Below are 19,693 nucleotides of genomic sequence, written 5' to 3' on the forward strand. Positions count from 1 at the left end.
CAGTTTCATTGATGTTTATATAAAATATTAATAAATTTTACATTATAAAATAATTTATCTGAAAAGCTTTGAATATATAATATTTTAATAAGTCAAAATGTATTTGTGAGAACCAACTGAGTAATGCTGTTGGAAAGTTAGAACAATGCTATTATTATATACATTCTCTTTTGCTAACACATTTTGAATATCTTGTATACATAGCCTGAAGATTGTTTAATATAGGGAAGCCCAATAACCAATCAGGTGTATGTAACTTTAGTCTTGTTTCTGATTATTGAGATGGGAATGTCAGACTACGCATTTTCTATAGTGCGTGATTATTATTGATATTATTTCTTTTTAAAATTTCATTTTAATTAAAATGTTTGCCCTCTATAACTAGCCTATAAGAGTTCTTCATTGGGAATATAATTTTAGTAAGATCAAAAAGAGAAAAAAATATTTTCTTAAAAGATAGGAAGAAATTAACGAATGACATTCTTGCAGAATTGTACAATGAGGGACTTGTGAAGTAATATTGTTTTTGAAGATATATAGCAGGCTGCTAAATAAGAGACAGTGATATTTGAATTAAACACAATGAACTGATGTTATTTGTAGAGCACAATGATGCATTTTCTCTACCTTTATGCCTCCTTGTGGGCCTCTAAGAGGAAGTGTGAGGTGAAACATGGATGGGTGGTTCTTTTGTCAATCAATTGACAGATAGAACACAGTACATGTACAGGCACTATTAACTTTCTTTTTACAAAGTAAAGCTTTTACCTATCTAAAGTGTGACAAAGATTGTGATTTTGCTGTGGCCTTGAACCTTATGAGGAAGATCAGTTTTAAAAAGTTAATTAGGATCCCATTTATAATGTCACAGGATTAATTTAAACGACAAATGTCATGTCCTTTATATGTGTTGGTCCCTGCCAAGGAATGAAAATGTATTTACATCTTAAAATTGTAGAAATGCCTAGTCATTAAAAAAAAAAAAAACTTTTATTGAAGTATAGTTTACTTACAGTGTTAGTTTCTGGTATACAGCAAAGTGATTCAATTATATATATATATGTATATATTCTTTTTCATTATAGTTTATTGTAGGATATTGAATATAGTTCCCCAGGCTGTACAGTAAGACCTTGTTGTTAGCTGTTTTTTATATGCTAGTTTGTGTCTGCTAATCGCAACTCCTAATTTATCCCTCACCTATCCCCTTTCTGCTTTGGTGACCATAAGTTTGTTTTCTATGTCTGTGAGTCTGTTTCTGCTTCATAAATAAGTCCATTTGTGTCTTACTCATGTATTTTAATCCGCTTACTATTAATCATGGTTTTTCTTTACAGTATAAACAAAGTACAGCAACTTATTTAGATTGTCATTTTGTTGATATTTAAAATTTTAAAACATGCCCCAAATCTTCATATTTGTTTGAATACCATGGAATTGGTACAACCTACCATTTTAAAGTAAAAGTTGCTCACTAGTGTCTGATTCTTTGAGACCCCCTGGACTGTAGTCCATGGAATTCTCCAGGCCAGAATACTGGAGTGGATAGTCTTTCCCTTCTCCAGGGGATCTTCCCAACCCAGGGACTGAACCCATGTCTCCTGCATTGCAGGCAGATTCTTTACCAGCTGAGCCACCAGGGAAGCCCCACTCCGCCTCCCTTCCCTACACCCTCCTCTTTTTTTTTTTAAGTAGAACTGAAAAATAGAAACCATTGAAAAGATTGTGAGTTTCCCCAGTTCTGGAAAATAATATCTGGAGATTATAATTCCAATATGGACATGCACAAGGAAGGAAGTAACAGAGTAAAAGAAAATACAGTTAGTAACTCCACCTATTATGTTCTAAGTGTGTGGTTTTTATGATTCAAATGCATATGAGAATTTACATTTGTCATTAGACCATGGACTGATTAGGATTATGGATTTTTTCATTTTCTTCAATGTAATGTTGATACTGGTCAGTAAGGAGAGGCTGATTTGCTTCATCCATGTTGCTTCTGGCACGAATCAGACAAGAGGCGCCTGCAAAAATGACTGCAACCAGTAATAATGCAGCCACTACTGCTATGATGACAATCTCAGGAATACTAAAACTCCGACCTGTTTGAAAATAAAATGAGAACAAAAAATTAATAGTAAAATCGTTGCCAAAATTGGATACCCTAAATGTAGGCATTGTTCCAGGCACTGGACAAAATCCTCGTATTTAATTTTTATTGGCCACATTGCCTTTATAGCACCTGGGATCTTTCAAAGCACTCCCCAGTTTCTTATAATGACTGCATCCTAGTGGGATAGTTATTATATCTCTTCTGAAGGTCAGGAGATGATGGCTCAGTGTTTAAATCACTTGCCCAAGGTCATTTGGTTAATAGATGGTGGAGCTGGTTTTGGAGCCCAGATCTTTCAGGATCCAAATTCTGTGCTCTCCCACTGTACCCCATTGCCTTGGTTAAGAAAAGGATTTAAAGTTAAACGAGGAGATTTTGAATTTCATAACCTCTCAAAAAACAGCTCAGAGTGTCTCACTTCATCTCTTTTAAGATAAACAACTAGAAGCATGTTCATGTTCTACTACAGTAGAAAAATAAGAGTATATTACACAGGGCATATTTTACAGGGCTAAGCTCAGAATTCATTCTCTGTGCTTCTAGGAAGGTGATCTTTGATAATTACTATCATCTCATCTTCCTTATTTGTAAAATGAGCATTTTAATACCTTCCTCAGAGAGTTGTAAGTATTAAATGAAATAGTGTGCTAGGTAACCAGCTCAACCAGGTCAGAATGGGGTCCCGACAAATTTTAAATTCATTCTCTTTATCCCCAAATAAAAATTCAAACAAAGCTATTTAATCATAGTGGAAAGCTGTGGGTTACTTTATCTCAGAAAACTGAGGTTACTTTAAAGGTAGCAAGTTTAATTTTGGAAATTTCCACAGTAAAAATACATTTTCAGTACTCACCTGGCCATTGAACTTCGTAAGTATAGCCCAGGTTGTCTGGAGCAGTAACAAACATTTCTATGTTGGTAACTGGAGGCCAAAATGGTACCATATTGTATTGTCTATTATGTCCAATAGGGGCATTTTCCAGTGGAAATGTGGATATATCTAAAATATGTCAAAGACACCTTGTTAATAGACATAATAAGTTTGTATTAATATATTATTATGTTCTGAAGGTGACTTAAATTGTTCAAGGGTAACAATAAAAGTTCTTTCATATTTTATACTGAATAATGACATAAAAAATTATAACAGCAGAACTGGGAATTGCATGAAACAGAGCTCAAACGCTTTGAGTACAATAGTAACATGTCATCCAATAGAAAAAGAAAGTTTAAAAGTAAGGAAGTTTTAGTATTTTCTTATCTATGATAATCATTAGTTGTTTTACTTTTAAATTACAGAAACTATTTTCAGTAAAATTCATTAAACTTACTTTTCAAAGCTAAAGAAAGATTGAACCTGTAATTTTCTGTAGCAACATCTATTGTTTAAAGTTAGGAGGCAGTGTATCTGATGGAGGTTTGTCCTTGACTATGCATATTTTTGTTTAGTACTTTTTATTTTTTCTGTTTAATTAGAGCAATAAATGTGAGCTTATTCCCTGGGTTCTTACTCTGTTATCAAAAAGCATTTAACTTATCGAATCAAGGTCCTATAATACTATTTGTTTCTTGCCACCTTTCATCTTTCTACTTAAATACAAATCATAGGCACTTATGTTATTAGTGAGTTGTTGTTATCAGAGATAAAAGGAGTGATGCTGTTTGTGGCAAAAAATCTTTCTTTATTGTTGTTGTTTATATTTATGTTGGTACAATTAAATGCCAAGTGGAATGTCACAAAATCAGAATTGGAAGTGGGTTTGGGTAAGACATTAGTGGGGATAAGTTTAGAAGAGCTAAAATATGTGAGAAGGCTAGTTAAGTATTAGATTTTCTGATTGCAAGAAGTATATTACCGGGACAGTCACTGCAATCCTGTGAAGCATAGAACTTTTTAACATCTGCTCTAAAGAAACATTGATCATAGAAATGGCAGGTAGTGTTTATATTTTTGTAAATTTAAATTTAATTACTTTAAAATTTAATGATTTCAAATGTACTCTGAATTAATGGTAATTAAGTATGTATCCATTAAAGCCTATTGTGTTCCTCCTCATGCCAGGCACTGACCTAGGCACATGAGCTATAGCACTGAACCAAAGACAGGATTCCTGACCTCAAAGCACTCATACTAATTACTTATTAAAGTTAGATATTAAAGATAATAACTTAGATAATTTTTTAAGCTTCCTATTTTGTTTTTACTGAATCAGCCTCAACTCAGCTCAGTTTCAGCTGCATCAAAAAGTTATGTCCATTAAAATAAATGGAGGAAAAAAAACTAATGAAAGTAACAATTGCATTACAATATTACTTCCCTATGTCAGATCCTTCAATGCCTCCCCATCTCTCACAGAATTAAATCCCATGCCTTTAAGGATCTGCTCCAGTTTTTCCTCTGACCTTGTCATCTCTCTCCATTTTTCATCCCCCTCCCTACTCTGCTCCAGCAACAGTGGCTCCTTTGTTCCTTTCTTAGGACCATCTTTCTTTATCTATTTACACAGTCCTCCCTATCCCCTTTCCTAATATTACTTGTCTACAAAGAAACTCTCCCCCATACACTGTATCTATTTACATATGCTTGTTGTCAGCTTATACATTGCTGTCTAGTTACCAGACATAAATGTCTAATAAAAGTGTGTTTTGTTCATCCATAAACCTATTAATTCAGGTTATCTGTTATTGAAATAAAAGTAGTATAATAAAACATTCATAAACTGATAGTTATAAATGTAAAAAGAGAAGGGTGTTTTTATAATAAACAAATGGAATGTTTTGGAAAGATTTATTAAGAATGACTGGCTATAACACTGCTATAGAATTAGGAGTGGCAACTATGAGTATAAAGGGTTAGGGAAACATGAAAATTTAGGATAATGCTGTACTCAGCATCACAAGGGTTGTGAATTTCTTGTTTCACTTTAAAGAAACAGACAGTGCAAATTATAGATAATTCATTATGGTGGCATGTATATATATAAAAATACATGAAAAATCAGGTGGAACTCCAATTAGTGACTTCATAGAAGATTAATAAGTAGATAAATATTTATATTTGGGCTATTTATTTCTTAAATGCTTTTCAGTTGAAACAAACTCTTGACCAACTCATCAATTCATAGTCCAAATCAGGTTAGATTAGAATCTACTACTGTATTTTCTCTCTCTCTCACAAGCATACACATACACACACACACACGCACACACATACACCCCCCCACACACACCACACGCAAGCACAGAAGTAAAAGGTGGCTGAATGAATAGATGAATCCATAGATAATCTCCAATATTATGTTTATGTCCTTGATGAAATAAAAGTACATGAGCCAAAATTTAGAACAATTTTAAATGTGAAAATTTATGATGTTTTAACCAGGAAAAGCACATTCATAGTTTGAATAGTAATATAACCCTCTCAGCAGAGTGAAGAGAAAGTAGCCTCTAAATAACATTTTAAAGAATGCATTAAAATGAACTTAAAAGAGATGTTCTATGGTGTGATATAAAAACTAGCATTAACTTTTCAAGTTGAATAAAATTTCCATTTGTGAGAGGCTGTAAAGTAATAAAAATCAGAACTGTGGTTTATGAGTATAATTTTTCTGTCTTTGGGGTATCAAAGAAGAGCTCTTTAAGGTTTTCACATTCATATGAAAAGCAATGAGGATGTTCACTGGAAGATATGAGAAAGAAAAATTGGGGAAACATGGTAGTTAGTCATCTTTACATGGTAAAGAGGTGAAGGGATTAGTTTTTAGTCCTAGTGAATGTTAATAAGTCTCATCTTTTTATTACTATACTGAGAGACTTCTTATCTGCCTTTTGAATGATTTAAAATATTTGGAAATAGCTAAATATTAGAGCTATTTTATCCTATTGTAAAGCATAGTTTAAATGTGTCTTAAATGTGTCAAGTTCTTAGCCTAAAGTGATAACTATACCATCTGAACAATCTTGTTTGCTGAGTTTGCAAAAAGCATATGAAAGAGTCTCACCAGCATTGTATCGCCTCAGCCATTCATCAAATACTGCGTCAGTGAATGTATGTAGGAGGACAAAAATAGGATCATTGGGAGATAAATGAGTTTGTCCCCCTGTTCCATTCAGGAATAGATGAGCCAAATTGTGAAGGCTTCGCACAGCAGGGTCATACCTTCCTGTGGGATCACTGTAACCTAGATACAAAAATAAAGATGAGAATAGTAAAATCCATTACAAATATATGACTTTTTAAGTCTAAAGTGGTAATTATATTGGGAAACAATTTTTCCTGAGCTTGTCAGGCCAATTTTTACCTGAGTGTAATAGCACAGCTTCTCTGTTCCTGTGGTTGGTGACATTTGTTTGCTGTAGTAAGAGCTAGGTTAGTTTGAAGCTGGTGGCATGACATTCTAAGTGTAGCCTCTAGGTTAAAAATAATGACCTGCAAAGGATACCAGTCAAAATATATAAAGCACTCTATTGTGACAAGGCTAACATTGTTCTTAACAGTGTTCTTGCCTGGAGAATCCCAGGGATGGGAGAGCCTAGTGGGCTGCCGTCTATGGGGTCACACAGAGTCGGACACGACTGAAGCGACTTAGCAGCAGCAGCAACATTGGTCTACATGGAAATAAAGACAATGGAAGTCTCTAGCTTCTACAAAAACTGCTGATACAATTGGGAGAACACTGCTCTGATTGCCCTGAACTTAAATTGCCAGATGTTACTTTAGTCTCCTGCCTTACTCCTTCAGACTGTCTGCATGTCTATTTTTAGACAATTATTTCTGTGGAGAAGTTAGAATTTCTCAGAGCTTTTTTTATCATCTCTGTACTAGTTTTAAATATCTGAAAAGACTGATGTCAAAACATTTATAGAACGTTTGAGAATGCTCTCTAGTCTCTCTCTCTCTATATATATATATACATATATATATACACACACACATATATTTATATCTTCTCCAAAAACATTTCCATATTATGCACTACATATATTTCACGTATGTTTCATATATGTGCATGTATGCTCAATTGCATCCAACTCTTTGAGACCCCCATTATGGTAGCCCTCCAGGCTCCTCTGTCCATGGGATTGTCCAGGCAATCATACTGGAGTGGGTTGCTGTTTTCTTCTTGAGGGAATCTTCCTGTCCTCAGAGTTAAACCTGCGCCTCCCACATCTCTTGTGTTGGCAGGCAGATTCTTTACCATTGTACCCCCTGGAAAGCCGTGCGTCATACATATCCCCATTTATATATAATCCACATATTGCATACTTATTACATATAAGATATATATTTCCCATATGTTATATATAAGATATATACTTCCCATATATACTCTCATCACATATTGTTCATGTAAGTGTATTAGGGAGAAGACATGGATAGATCACAAATGAAGGTAGGGAGTCTCTGATGTGGGATGCAGTTATAAGTGTGTGGTTAGCTAGAAGATCAGAGATGGGAGAGCAGGGTATGCCTGTATATTATAAAAGCAATATTAGAATTTGAAGTGCATTAACTCAGTAGTGTAATTATAGCTATTCATTTATTCATTATTCTTTTTTATATGTTTATTCTATTATTTTTTGACTCATAAAACATTTAAAGATTGCCTACATTGTACATGGTCAGGCACTAACCTTTTTGTACATTCTGTCTGGGAATCAGTATAATTTGTCTTTTGATTGGGCATCAATAAAATACACTCTTATATTCTTAAATTCTTTACAGAATCGCTATTTAACAGCATTAGTTTATAAATACCAGCTTAGTCAAAATATGCTGATTATTGAGGAATCTCCAAATCAGTGCTTTCATATGTAGTTATTAAAATTAACATAAAAATAAGAAAGAATGGCATCTAATTTTGATGATAAAAAGGGAGATAATTGAAAATAATTATCAGATCTATATATCAAGTATCTTAGATCAAGGGAAAGAGAGATCTATTCCCTTTTTCAGCTGGGGGGAGGGTGGTCTGACATGTACAATACTGTATTTAAGGTTAAATTTGACAAGAACAAGTTTATAATAAAATTAAACATGATTCTGTTCTTTTAAGACTTTAAATATGTATCATGAATAATTTAGAGATATAAAAGTTTTTTTATAAAATAATTATAAATGATATAATTTTTAGAGGACATAGAAATTTTTGATTTGAATCTGTGTTCTGTTACTAACTAGCTAGATATCTTTTCACTTCTTTGAACTTGGTCTCTCAACTTTAAAATACTTGAATTATTTAAAGAAAATCAAATTAAATATCTCTAGATGCTAGTCTGATTTTTTGTGGATCTTAACAAAACTTTCAAGATGATACATATGTCCAAACCAGACTTTTTATCTGATGTCAATGAGAGTTGGATTGTGAAAAAGGCTGAGCACTGAAGAATTGATGCTTTTGAACTGTGGTGTTGAAGAAGACTCTTGAGAGTCCCTTGGACTGCAAGGAGATCCAACCAGTCCATCCTAAAGGAGATCAGTCCTGGGATTTCTTTGGAAGGAATGATGCTAAAGCTGAAACTCCAGTACTTTGGCCACCTCATGCGAAGAGTTGACTCATTGGAAAAGACTCTGATGCTGGGAGGGATTGGGGGCAGGAGAAGAAGGGGACGACAGAGGATGAGATGGCTGGATGGCATCACTGACTCAATGGACATGAGTCTGAGTGAACTCTGGGAGTTGGTGACAGACAGGGAGGCCTGGCATGCTGTGATTCATGGGGTCACAAAGAGCTGGACATGACTGAGCGACTGAAATGAACTGAACTGAATGGATTGGATGTGCAGGATTTTTTTTTTTAAGAAAAAAAAATAATAACTCTAAGTCTTGAATATTATTTGCCTATACTAGAATTTGATATAGTTATATCCATATTGGCCAGCCACCTAATAGAAATTTGAGTTTAAATACCTTTTAGGTGTTTTAAGAGAATGGAGGATCCTTTCCAAGGGATTCTCTTGTGATAAAAAGAGTTTCAGGGGTTACGCTTTTCTTTAAGAAAGTTCTATTGAGCAGAGGACTGTGAACATATAATTATCGGCAGCCCTATTCATATCACATACCTATCACAGATTCCATACGGCATTCAAAGGTTTTTTTTAAAGAGATTTGATTTGAACACTTGAATTTTTCCTGTAACAACTAGATCAATTCAGAGCACCAGTTTTGTTTACTTGCCTTCCACTGTGTTTCGGAAGCTGTTTGTAGAATTAGAATAAAAAGGAGGTGTGTCAAATGAACCAACTTCCAAGCACTGAGCGATATCCTGTGGTTCAGGAAGACGTTGCACCATTGGTCTGGCCACATTTCCAGCTGGGTTTCTCTTAATTGGCCCACCCTCAGTGCCTGGGAAAAAGATGGGGTATGTGAACACGTATAGAACATTTAGAGATCTTAGCTTTCCTTATTAAATTTGTATACATGGGGTCTTGAACACAGAAAGACAGGTTTTCCTTTGTAGAAGAGAAAAAAATTTCAAATGCATATTCTGCAGTATTAAAGTGATAAAACCTAGGTTATCATGTCCAACTTCTGTGAAAAGGGAAAATATGTGATAAAATCATCTGAAGAAAAAAATGGTTGTAAAAACAGATAGAGGTCCTTGTATTCGTTAAATCAGTATAATGTTATTAACATATCAGTATATGTTAAATCTCTTTTTTTCAAGAGAACCCGTTAAAACAGAAGTTCTGTGGAAGATTAAATTTTGTGAATATAATCTCATAAACCAAAATTCTATACTGAAATCTGTATTTCACATTACATGGAATTTTGTTCTTGAATGTTGTTTCAAGCTTTCAAAGAAATAATGTTAAAACAACCTTAACTCTCTTTGGGAAGTAATCTATATTTCAATCAACACATATTTTTCAGCAAATAAGGTGAAAAATAAAAGTTTTGAAGGTCAGTAAGATAAACAGGTAAACAAAGGGCTGCAATACTAGGGATAATATATATCCCTAGGAATATAAAGATGCCTTTGGGGAGACAGGCAGGGAGAGAAAGAAATAGGGAAAGGAGGGAGGGAGGGAGGGAAGGAAAAAGAGAGGGAAAAAAAAAAGAGAGAATACTAATTCTTCCCAATTGGGCAGCTTCAGGAAGACTTCATTGGGTAGACAGATTTGCAAAGAGCCCTGAAGATCTGAGAAAAATTGCCAGAAGTAAAATGAGAAAAAATAAACAGGTCAAACATTTTTAAGCAGAGATAATAATAAAGGATGACAGGCTTTTTTCTGTGCATAATATAAGCCCCATCAGAGCACAAACTCTGTTCTTGATCACCAGTATGTCCTCCAGTCTTGATCAAGTAGATGGCATATGAAAGTGAAAGTGAAGTTGCTCAGTCGTGTCTGACTCTTTGCGACCCCATGCACTGTAGCCTACCAGGCTCCACCCTCCATGGGATTCTCCAGGCAAGAGTACTGGAGTGGGTTGCCATTTCCTTCTCCAGGGGATCTTCCCGACCCAGGGATTGAACCCCAGTCTCCCTCATTCCAGGTAGATGCTTTAACCTCTGAGCCACCAGGGATGGCAAATAATTGAAGCTAAATAGTTGTTTGGTGTATGTTGACTTATGAAAAGATAAGGTTGATTTGTATGAGAGAGTCTGTTAGGTGAACAGGTAGCCTAGAATGTGGCAATGGAAGCGGGTAGTGGATGGCAGGAAATAAAGGAAGTTAGACCAGAACTATTTTATTTATCAGGCCCATGAAAGAAAAAAGGAAAAATAACATTTTATTGAATACCCATTAATGTGTCTGATATGATGCCAAATGCATTGATAAAATATTTAATCCTCATGATAATTCTTTCCTCCCTCTACTTTTCTTCTCCAATAAAATTATCCATCCCTGTGGTTTCACTGGTCATCTTTTACAGGACACACGTACAAGTACATCTTTAGAGCAAAACTTCCTTGGACATCCCATGCATATGTTCTCATATGCTTTCTAGACAGTCTCTCTCCATTTACCAGGAATGCACCAAACTTGGTACATTAAAGAGTTATTTTGGAGAAGGAAATGGCAACCCACTCCAGTATTCTTCCCTGGAGAATCCCATGGACTGTAGCCTGTCAGGCTGCTCTGTCCATGGGGTCACAAGAGTTGGACACGACTTAGTGACTAAACCACCACCAAGGAGTTATTTATTGACACCTAACATTCTAAAGGAGATCGGTCCTGGGTGTTCTTTGGAAGGACTGATGCTAAAGCTGAAACTCCAGTACTTTGGCCACCTCATGCAAAGAGTTGACTCATTGGAAAAGACTTTGATGCTGGGAGGGATTGGGGGCAGGAGGAGGAGACGACCGACGATGAGATGGCTGGATGGCATCACGGACTCGATGGACGTGAGTCTGAGTGAACTCCGGGAGTTGGTGATGCACAGGGAGGCCTGGTGTGCTGTGATTCATGGGGTCGCAAAGAGTCGCACACGACTGAGCAACTGAACTGAATATTCTTCTAGCCACTAAACCATCCGGCCACTAAACTATTTTTGATTTATCATATGAAAGAGATACTCTTTTTCTTTACAATTCTTCTCAAATCTACTTTCTACTTCAGAAACTGAACTTTTCATTCATTCCTGCATGGGAATCCCACAGGACTCTAATCTATAGTAAGGTAATTGGTGCAATGACAGAAGTTGTCCATGTGCAAGCAAATTAAAAAAAAAGTCACAAGGAGAGATGAATGTTTTGGTACCCAAATATACACCAATCCTCAATTTCATCTCATTTCACCAAACAAAAATTCTAATTTTATATTTATATAGAATAAAATTTTATATATGGTCACTTCTCTTATTCCTGTATACAGCTAAATAATCTAATGGTAAAAAGCCTACTTAATTTTGTTGTTCTATTTAAAATATTCTAAGTTTACAGTGTAATTTAATATTTGGTGCTTAAAAATATGTGCAGAATAAATGTTATGAGTACAATAATGAAAAAAATTCAATACTTCTAGTTTTTATATGGAAGAACAAAAGTTCAAAATATTTAGACATGCCTGAAGAAGAAAAATAAAGTGAGATAGAAAGACTCTGATAATTAAGACCTTGTGTTAGTATCAAGGGAGATGGTAAAAATAAGATCCAAGGAAGAGAACAGACAGCTTCACAGGAACTGTTCCACAAAAGTCAGAAACGTGACCTATGGCAGAGGGCATTCAGACCACTGGAGAAAGATGTTAGGACAGCTGGTTAAGCATTCTCTTTGTTAATCTAGTCAGAAGGTTGGAAATCAAAGTGACATAATAGTAAAAATAATATAACAATATAATACTAATCTTTATATAACAATTATTATTATTAAATGTATATTTTTTACTCCCCAAGGTACTTCCAATTCTTTCTGCAGATTTCACATTTCCTAGGGACACATTTTCTGTGAAATTCCAGCACAAGACACATGACCACAAAGCAGTGCTGGGCTTACTAAGAGGATTAACTAATACAAATAGACATTTCCAAAATAAGAATGCAAGCAATGCACCAACCAAGTTGTTCAGAAAAAGCAATGGAAAAATGTATAGGCACTTTCTTTTTTCCCTGGAGCACCCCAGATTGTCTGTTCTCTCCTAGGTACTTAGTGAATATCTGTATATCCATTCTCTATAATAAAAGTGAACTTTAGTCTGAAGTCCTTAATAGAATGAAGGGCCTTTTGGCAGTACATTTAATCTCTTTATCTAATAGGGAATTCCAAATCCTAGTTGTCATTTGGAACTTACTGTTGCAAAGGGTTCCCAGGGTATCATAATCTTCCAAGGATTCGCAGACTACTCGCCATTGAGAAAAGACAGAGTTCGGGCTTATAAGAGTGGAATCAAAGTTGCTTCTTGATCCCATCAAGTCATCGGTACAAATGTCGCAGGTGTTCTTCCCAGTGGCAAAATTCCAGTAAGGGAGGGAGAAAGAAGGATCCTGCAACATTTCCTAGATCACAGAGACTCTGTTAGCATGCCCTGCTTTTGTTTAAAATTCTCCCTTTGCTTGGTTTACTCCCTGGCAGTCTGCTTCTATTAGTTTTCTCAGCCACTTGGGAACCAGTTAGTGTGTCAGTGGTGTCTGCAGGGCTAGTGAACTTAGATACCTTATTTAACAAAGCTTCTGATTTACTACAAGAAGTCACTTAGGCACTAGAGGGAATGAAACTCAATTCATTATACAGAAGTTTCTGCAAATGCTTTGGGGAGGTGTCTTTTCTTTTTCAGGCAAGTTGGTTATACTAAAAATTATCAACAATAACTTCTACTCTCTGACATTTTCACTTCCTTCCACTTTCCTATCTCTAATTGAAGCATCACAAACTCCTGTCTGGAGCTGGATCCAGCCTTGAGATATATTATGTGAAGCAGTGCTTTTTATTTCATTTCTGCTTTTAAATTTAACTGAATCAACTTCAAGCATTAGATTCTATTTTGGCCACACACTATAGAGGCTTCGCCTGGTGTTTTACTTAGAGACCTCTGCTTCAGAATCTAAACTATGAAGATTTAGGCCTTTGCCAGAAACCAATATAGAGAGGAAATGCTTAACAGAAGCTGAATATTTTTCTGAGCATGCTGTTCTTTAGCCCAGGGACCTAGTTTCCATTTAGAGCTGATCTCAACAAATAAAAAAATGCTGGGCTCAAGATCACATGCTTATTTTATTGGGTTCCTTTAAAGATATATTTATTGTACTTATTATTTCTCATTCCTTTAGGCCTTTGGGGAACTATATTTAGAGTGTGGGATAAATGTAGGGATTGCCATTGTTTAATCTCACCTTGCAAACATTTAGTACTTTTCTGCTTTTTTCTCTTAAACCCTTTCTAGGAAGCATATCCTTGTCCTTGGGGTATTTTAGAGGGTCAAAAGCTTTCCAGTGCATCCCTTCTTATTGATCTCCAGGGCTTTAGAGGCCTTGTTGAGCAGCCATTGTCCTGGTTCACAAAGATTAGTGACAGCTTCTGAGGGATCATTAAGAGTCAGTTTGTGGTTCAGCAACTGGCATTTGGGAGCTGGAGCATATTCATGTGGCATTTCAACTGTGCATTACATTTAGATTATAATTTGTTGGATCCCTTGTGAAGTTGGGTTTTGAAAATGTAAGTCATAGAGGTTGAAGTTTACACAGGCACAATTGAAGCTTTTAGATACTTTCCACCTGCCCTTTCATTTTGATGCACTCGTGGGAAAATGACTTGAAGGCAAGAAGATCTGGAGTTGATTACAAATGACAGATTTATCTACTCATAATCTACTAAATGTCTTATGTGAAATCAGAGCTATAAAATATGAAGTTCAGAGTAGCAGTTGAATTCATTTAATCACTCTCAGACTGCATACGGATGGAGTACGTACATATGAATATTTTTTTCTGTATTTTAGTGCTTTAAATCTCTCCCTTCTAACCATTTATTTTCTCAGATAATTCTGGGAATAAGCATACTGCAAATCAATACATGAGTCTGCCCCCAGATATTTTTTCCTGCCCTCAGATATTTTTAGATTTTAATTTGTGGGGAGGGAATCATTGCTCTTATTTCACCTAGAAGACAGATTCAACTTGTCAATTTCCTAGTTGAGCTCTAAGACTATTAAAGGGTTATAAATTGGTTTGTGATTGACAGTTGTAAACTATTATATGTAAAATGGTTAAACAGTGTCCTACTGTATAGCACAGAGAACTATATTCAATACCCTATAATAAACCATAATGGAAAAAGTATAAAAAAGAACATAGATATGTATTAGGTTGGTCAAAACATTTGTGTGGGTTTGTCCATAAGATCTTACTAAAAAACCCAAATGAAACTTTTGGCCAAACAAATATAACTGAATCATATTGCTATACAGCAGAAATTAATACAATGTTGTAAATCAACTGTACTTCAATAATGAAAAAAATTTAAATTCATTTCAAAATGACAATACTTTTCTTAAAATAGAACAAATAGTAAAAGAGACAATAAGAAAGTATCTTAACAGCTACTTTAATGTGATTTTAGTTTATCTGATTAAAAATAAACTGGAAATAACTGTTTAGTTTCACTTCATGCTAAAAAAGCCAATGTCTTTAGATTAAAATGATGTCTGACCTATTGGATATTGTTAGTAGGTTTCTGCTATAAGCCTCAAAGTGGTGGAGAGCATGGAAACACAGGAGTTCAATTAGAATATGCCAATTTAAATGAAAAGTATTATTTTTGTACTTTAAATCCTGTATATATCATACAAAATCATCAACTTATAAAATGAGCTATACATTTGGAACTTGGAAGACTGAAAAGTCATATACACTTTCCTCATCCAAACCAGGAGGGGCTATTGGTTTACATTTCAGAAGGGAGACAGATCAAATGAGAGTCCTATATTTCAAACTATATGAGGGTCATTTTTCAATGACAGAGTTGTAGACTATGTCCAATGCTTTAATTCATACCTACAAATACCTCATTTGGCTTCCTGACCATTGATGTGACTTTCTTTTCACTTCACAAAGGATAAAGATTAATAAATGAGGAAGTGATTAGCATAGGGAGAGACTTAACAGAACACCAAAGGCAGGTTAATAACGTGAAATTGCCTTGTCATCACCTATTTTGATCATTCAGGACACAGTAAATTAATGACGTACAAACAAGGTCCCCTCTCTGTAAAGGATACGAATGTGGCCGTGTCTCATGCATACCTGCATGTCTCTCTCCAGCTGCAGCAGGTGGTACCTGTGCCATGTGAGAAATGCTGGTCCCTCGTGAGAGAAATCCACTTCACCAAAGCTTTCCTGTCCTGCTCCCAGGAAAGTCTTTTTGACTGAGTAGTAGTGTGTCCAGACAAAGTAGTTATAAATGGAAATGTTCTCAAACTGTGGTGTGTTGCCATCTGGCCCCAATATTTCTTCTGACCTCCTGGTGGCGATGACAAACTGAGGGTGAGTGGTGTGCTTTGCCATATCCAGAGCCCGGACAAAGCGGTTCTTTTCTTCTGTGCTTAAGTCCAGAAGGTTTCTCCTGACTTTAGGGACACAAAATTCAAATGTGAAAACATCTGCCATGTGAGCATGGATAGAGAATACTCAATCATCTTGTAACCCCATGTCCCACTAACCCATGAATGATAATTTGCATCTGTGCTCACATCATATTATACTTTAAAAAATATCCCTTGCTAAAATCCCTTCTTCATGTCTGCTTTCTCTCTCTGATCTCCTCCCTCTTTCTCCAACTTACTCTATATAGAGTAAGAGCTTTCCTTAATCTTACCATGGACTTTATGATTCTATGATCCTGTTGTAGATTTTTGCTCACTATTTGTATATTTCTTGTAATTTTCTGCCTTTTAATACCATAAATTTTGCAAAAATATAGTATGTGGTTTAGCATAGTGGTTAGGACCAGAGTCTAATTCGGTTACTTGGCACATATTTCTCTAAGCATCAGTTTTTCATCTGTAAAGTATGTGTAGAAATACCTGCTTTATAGAGTTGTAATGATTAAAGAGGACACACATAAAAAGCACTTGGACCAGAGCCTGGTTCGTAATAAAGACTCACCACAGACATAGAGAACAAATTTATGACTACCAAAGGGGTAGGTGGGAGGGATAAATTAGGAGTTTGGGGCTACCATGTACACACTACTATATATGAAATAGATAACCAACAAATATATACTGTATAGCATGGGGAACCATACTCGTTCTTTTTTAATAACCTATAAGAGAAAAATCTGAAAGAAATAGATATGCATAATTGAATCACTTTGCAGTCCGCCTGAAACTAACACAATAATGTAAATTTAAAACAGAAAGCTCAGTAAGTGTCCTGTGAAACTCTTGATCTCATGTTTGGCACAGAGAGAACAACCCAGTATTGCTGGCTGTTACTATTTAAATTTCTGTCATTTATTGTTGTTTAGGCTGCCGGCCAGGCTCACCCTGTAGAATGGCTGAACTTGATCATCAGAGTGGGGAACATCTTTGTGGTCAGCTAGGGCTGTGCAGGAAGCTCATGGATTAGAGCTGGACAGATCTCAGTGTGAACTCCAGGCTTCCCACATGCCAGTTAGGTGGAGTTGACCTTTCTGAGCTCTAATATGTATTCACAATTAACATAACTGCCTTGCAAAGTTACTGAAAGGTCTAGTCATAAACATCTAGCATTGTTCCTATTATAAAGGGGCTGCTCAACATGTCTTTTGAAAGGAAATGTTATTAGTTAGAAGACCTGAGTTTCAACTTCAACTCCTTAAATACATTTCTTAGCTTCTCTAAGCCTCAGTTTCCTCAGCTATGAAAAGTAAGGCTTGAGTTTTACAATTTCTAGGAGTTCTTAAACCTCAACTGATTCGAAGGTCTACAATATTAAATGTGTTGAGTTCCATGCAGGACTGTGCATCCATTCAGTCTCCACTTACCTGTGAGAACCCTCTGGTCACAGGCAGCCCCTCCCCAGCCAGCGCGGCAGGTTCCACAGTTGTGTCCTGAGAAATTGCCATTGCAGTGGCATGTCCTGTTGAAGAAGCGTGTGGGCCAGCCCTCTCGGTCATCTCTGCCATCATGCGGGTAGTGGTGGCTGTGGGGCCGGGAGTCGGCTATCACCAGCTCACATCTGCCCCTCCCTGATGAGAAACCGCAGCGGTCAGACCCAGGCCCAGACAGTGGGGACAGGTCTGGGCAACACACGCCATTCCTCAAAGCCTCAATGGTAGCACACTCTCTCGGGAACTGAGCCCAGGCCTGCTGGAAAAAAAGCAGGACCAGGAACATGTAACCCAGAGAGAGGAGTGTAGGAGATTTCATTCTGCTTGAAGCAAGAATGCAGGACAGCTTCTGGTTTGCAGCCCTTTGTGTAGAGACCGAGGCACGTAGATAAAAATCAAGCTGAAAAGAAAATAGCAAAATGAAATTATGCAAGTTTTTTTGTACCATTATAAATGGCATGAGGCCCTTCCCAAACCATCTTCAAAATGCTTTTCATGTCTGTAAGATGACATTACAAAAATGATAAAAATAGTAATTTACCCTTAAAAATTTGACAGGTAGAGTATCTATGTAATTAAATCCCCTGTCCTAGTCATTTAATTTTCTTTATTTTAATTTCTATTTATATAAAAAGTACTTCTTATGGATGTCATTTATCAAAAATACTCATTAACAGGTCAGCACCATTAATTACATTTATCCATGGAGCTGAAAGAAGAATTGGGGGCAGATTTCTAGCAAGTTAGTTTCCAGGACTTCAAGTCCCCATATTCTCATGGAGTTTTGGTGGGAATCCACCCACTCCCCGTAGAGTTTCTCTCCAGTACCTTGAACTCCTGAAGGCATTCTCTGCTGAACCTCGCTTAGAGCTGAGTGTTTTATATTTGCTTGTTCCCTGATGTCAGAACTTTTAATTGCTTGTGGGTTTTCTTCCTGATAGCTAATCCCAAATCAGTGCACCCCAACTGGGAGGGGCCAGTCCTCTTTTCTACCCTTTACTAATCCTTTTTCACTTCAGTGAGTTTTTCTGCCCTTTAAGTATTTGGATAGCACATGATTGCCTTCCCACTGATTTCCTTGTGATGCTTAAAGTTTTAAGAAAAGGTCAGAGCCATGAATTTGGAATACAAATCAGAGAAATTAGAGAGCTTTTGTTTTCATTGCAGATAATTTTATTTTTTCCTTTGGCAATTATTTTTTCCTTTAAAGGATGAAATGAGATTATTTACCTCTTTCTTGGTGATAAAGGGCTAGGCTAGTGTTTGTACCTGATGGTAGCTTTTGACTGTTTCATCTTGCAAACAGATACTGCTGTTTTTAATGTGTCCAGAGAGACTAACTGTAGTAGTAAAAGCATCAGGTACAATTACAACAACTCACATACCATTGCCTGCTGGCATTGACAGTTGGGTACTCCAACTCCCTTACGTCCAATAGGTGGGTGTTCATCTCCATCTCCATGGCAAAGGATCCCAGGGTCACTGCTACATGTAATGTTTAGAAAATGACCACTTACTTTTTTAACCGCTTACTTTTCCTGCAGTCTCTGCAAGCAGTCTTAAGTTAATGGCACTTAAGGTAATAGATTCATGTATTTCAAAAGAATTTTTTCTCTGGAGTTGAAAACCCATACATGTAAAATTGGTCTTCAGAATAAGCTTTAGTTTGAAATGCATAATTACTATGCAAAAGTTATCAGAATTTGTGATCAGGGTTAGCTGTCCTATTTGACCCTTAGTCAGAAAATTGTCCAGAAACCTGTATAAAGGACTGGGGCATATGGTACAAACAAAAAGCCAACCAAGGCTATGTCTACAAATTAAGATAAAAAGAATAAGGATTTCCTGTTCATAGCCTCTTGTTAAGACCACCAACATGATTTATTACAGCCTTATCAAGCCATGGTTATTAAGATTTATGTTTGTACATCTCAAATGTTATTTTTTAAAATTTATTTTTATATTTTGTTATGTATGCAATAGTCTACTAAAACAATATTAGGATATTTCCTAAAATGATTGCAAAAATGCTGTCATCATTACTATCTAAATAGGCTTCAATGACCAGACTTTTTTTCCACTATGTTTTTGAGTGGAATACATAGTTGTT

General features: G+C 36.0%; 1 protein-coding gene across 1 annotated transcript; it reads right to left on the minus strand.

Annotated features, from left to right (window-relative positions):
* Nucleotides 1-1,739: 1,739 nt before the first annotated feature.
* Nucleotides 1,740-17,902, minus strand: LOC120863839 (5,6-dihydroxyindole-2-carboxylic acid oxidase). The gene is made up of 7 exons (XM_040240428.1): nucleotides 17,518-17,902; nucleotides 15,795-16,117; nucleotides 12,848-13,052; nucleotides 9,291-9,458; nucleotides 6,115-6,294; nucleotides 2,967-3,113; nucleotides 1,740-2,102 (listed from the first exon to the last, which is right to left on the minus strand). The coding sequence occupies exons 1-7, from the start codon at nucleotides 17,900-17,902 to the stop codon at nucleotides 1,897-1,899; spliced, it is 1,614 nt and encodes a 537-aa protein (XP_040096362.1). The 3' UTR covers nucleotides 1,740-1,896.
* Nucleotides 17,903-19,693: the final 1,791 nt, after the last annotated feature.

Source organism: Oryx dammah, unplaced genomic scaffold (assembly GCF_014754425.2).
Source record: "Oryx dammah isolate SB20612 unplaced genomic scaffold, SCBI_Odam_1.1 HiC_scaffold_1, whole genome shotgun sequence".
Lineage (NCBI taxonomy): Eukaryota > Metazoa > Chordata > Mammalia > Artiodactyla > Bovidae > Oryx > Oryx dammah.

What these genes read in the sequence shown, in the direction of transcription:
- LOC120863839 (XM_040240428.1), bottom strand. Translation starts at nt 17,902, where the DNA reads ATGAAATCTCCTACACTCCTCTCTCTGGGTTACATGTTCCTGGTCCTG. An exon ending in CTTCCGAAACACAGTGGAAG is followed by an intron (nt 6,295 to 9,290) that starts GCAAGTAAACAA and finishes TTTTGTATCTAG; the next exon opens with GTTACAGTGATCCCACAGGA. An exon ending in GCTGAGGCGATACAATGCTG is followed by an intron (nt 3,114 to 6,114) that starts GTGAGACTCTTT and finishes GACATATTTTAG; the next exon opens with ATATATCCACATTTCCACTG.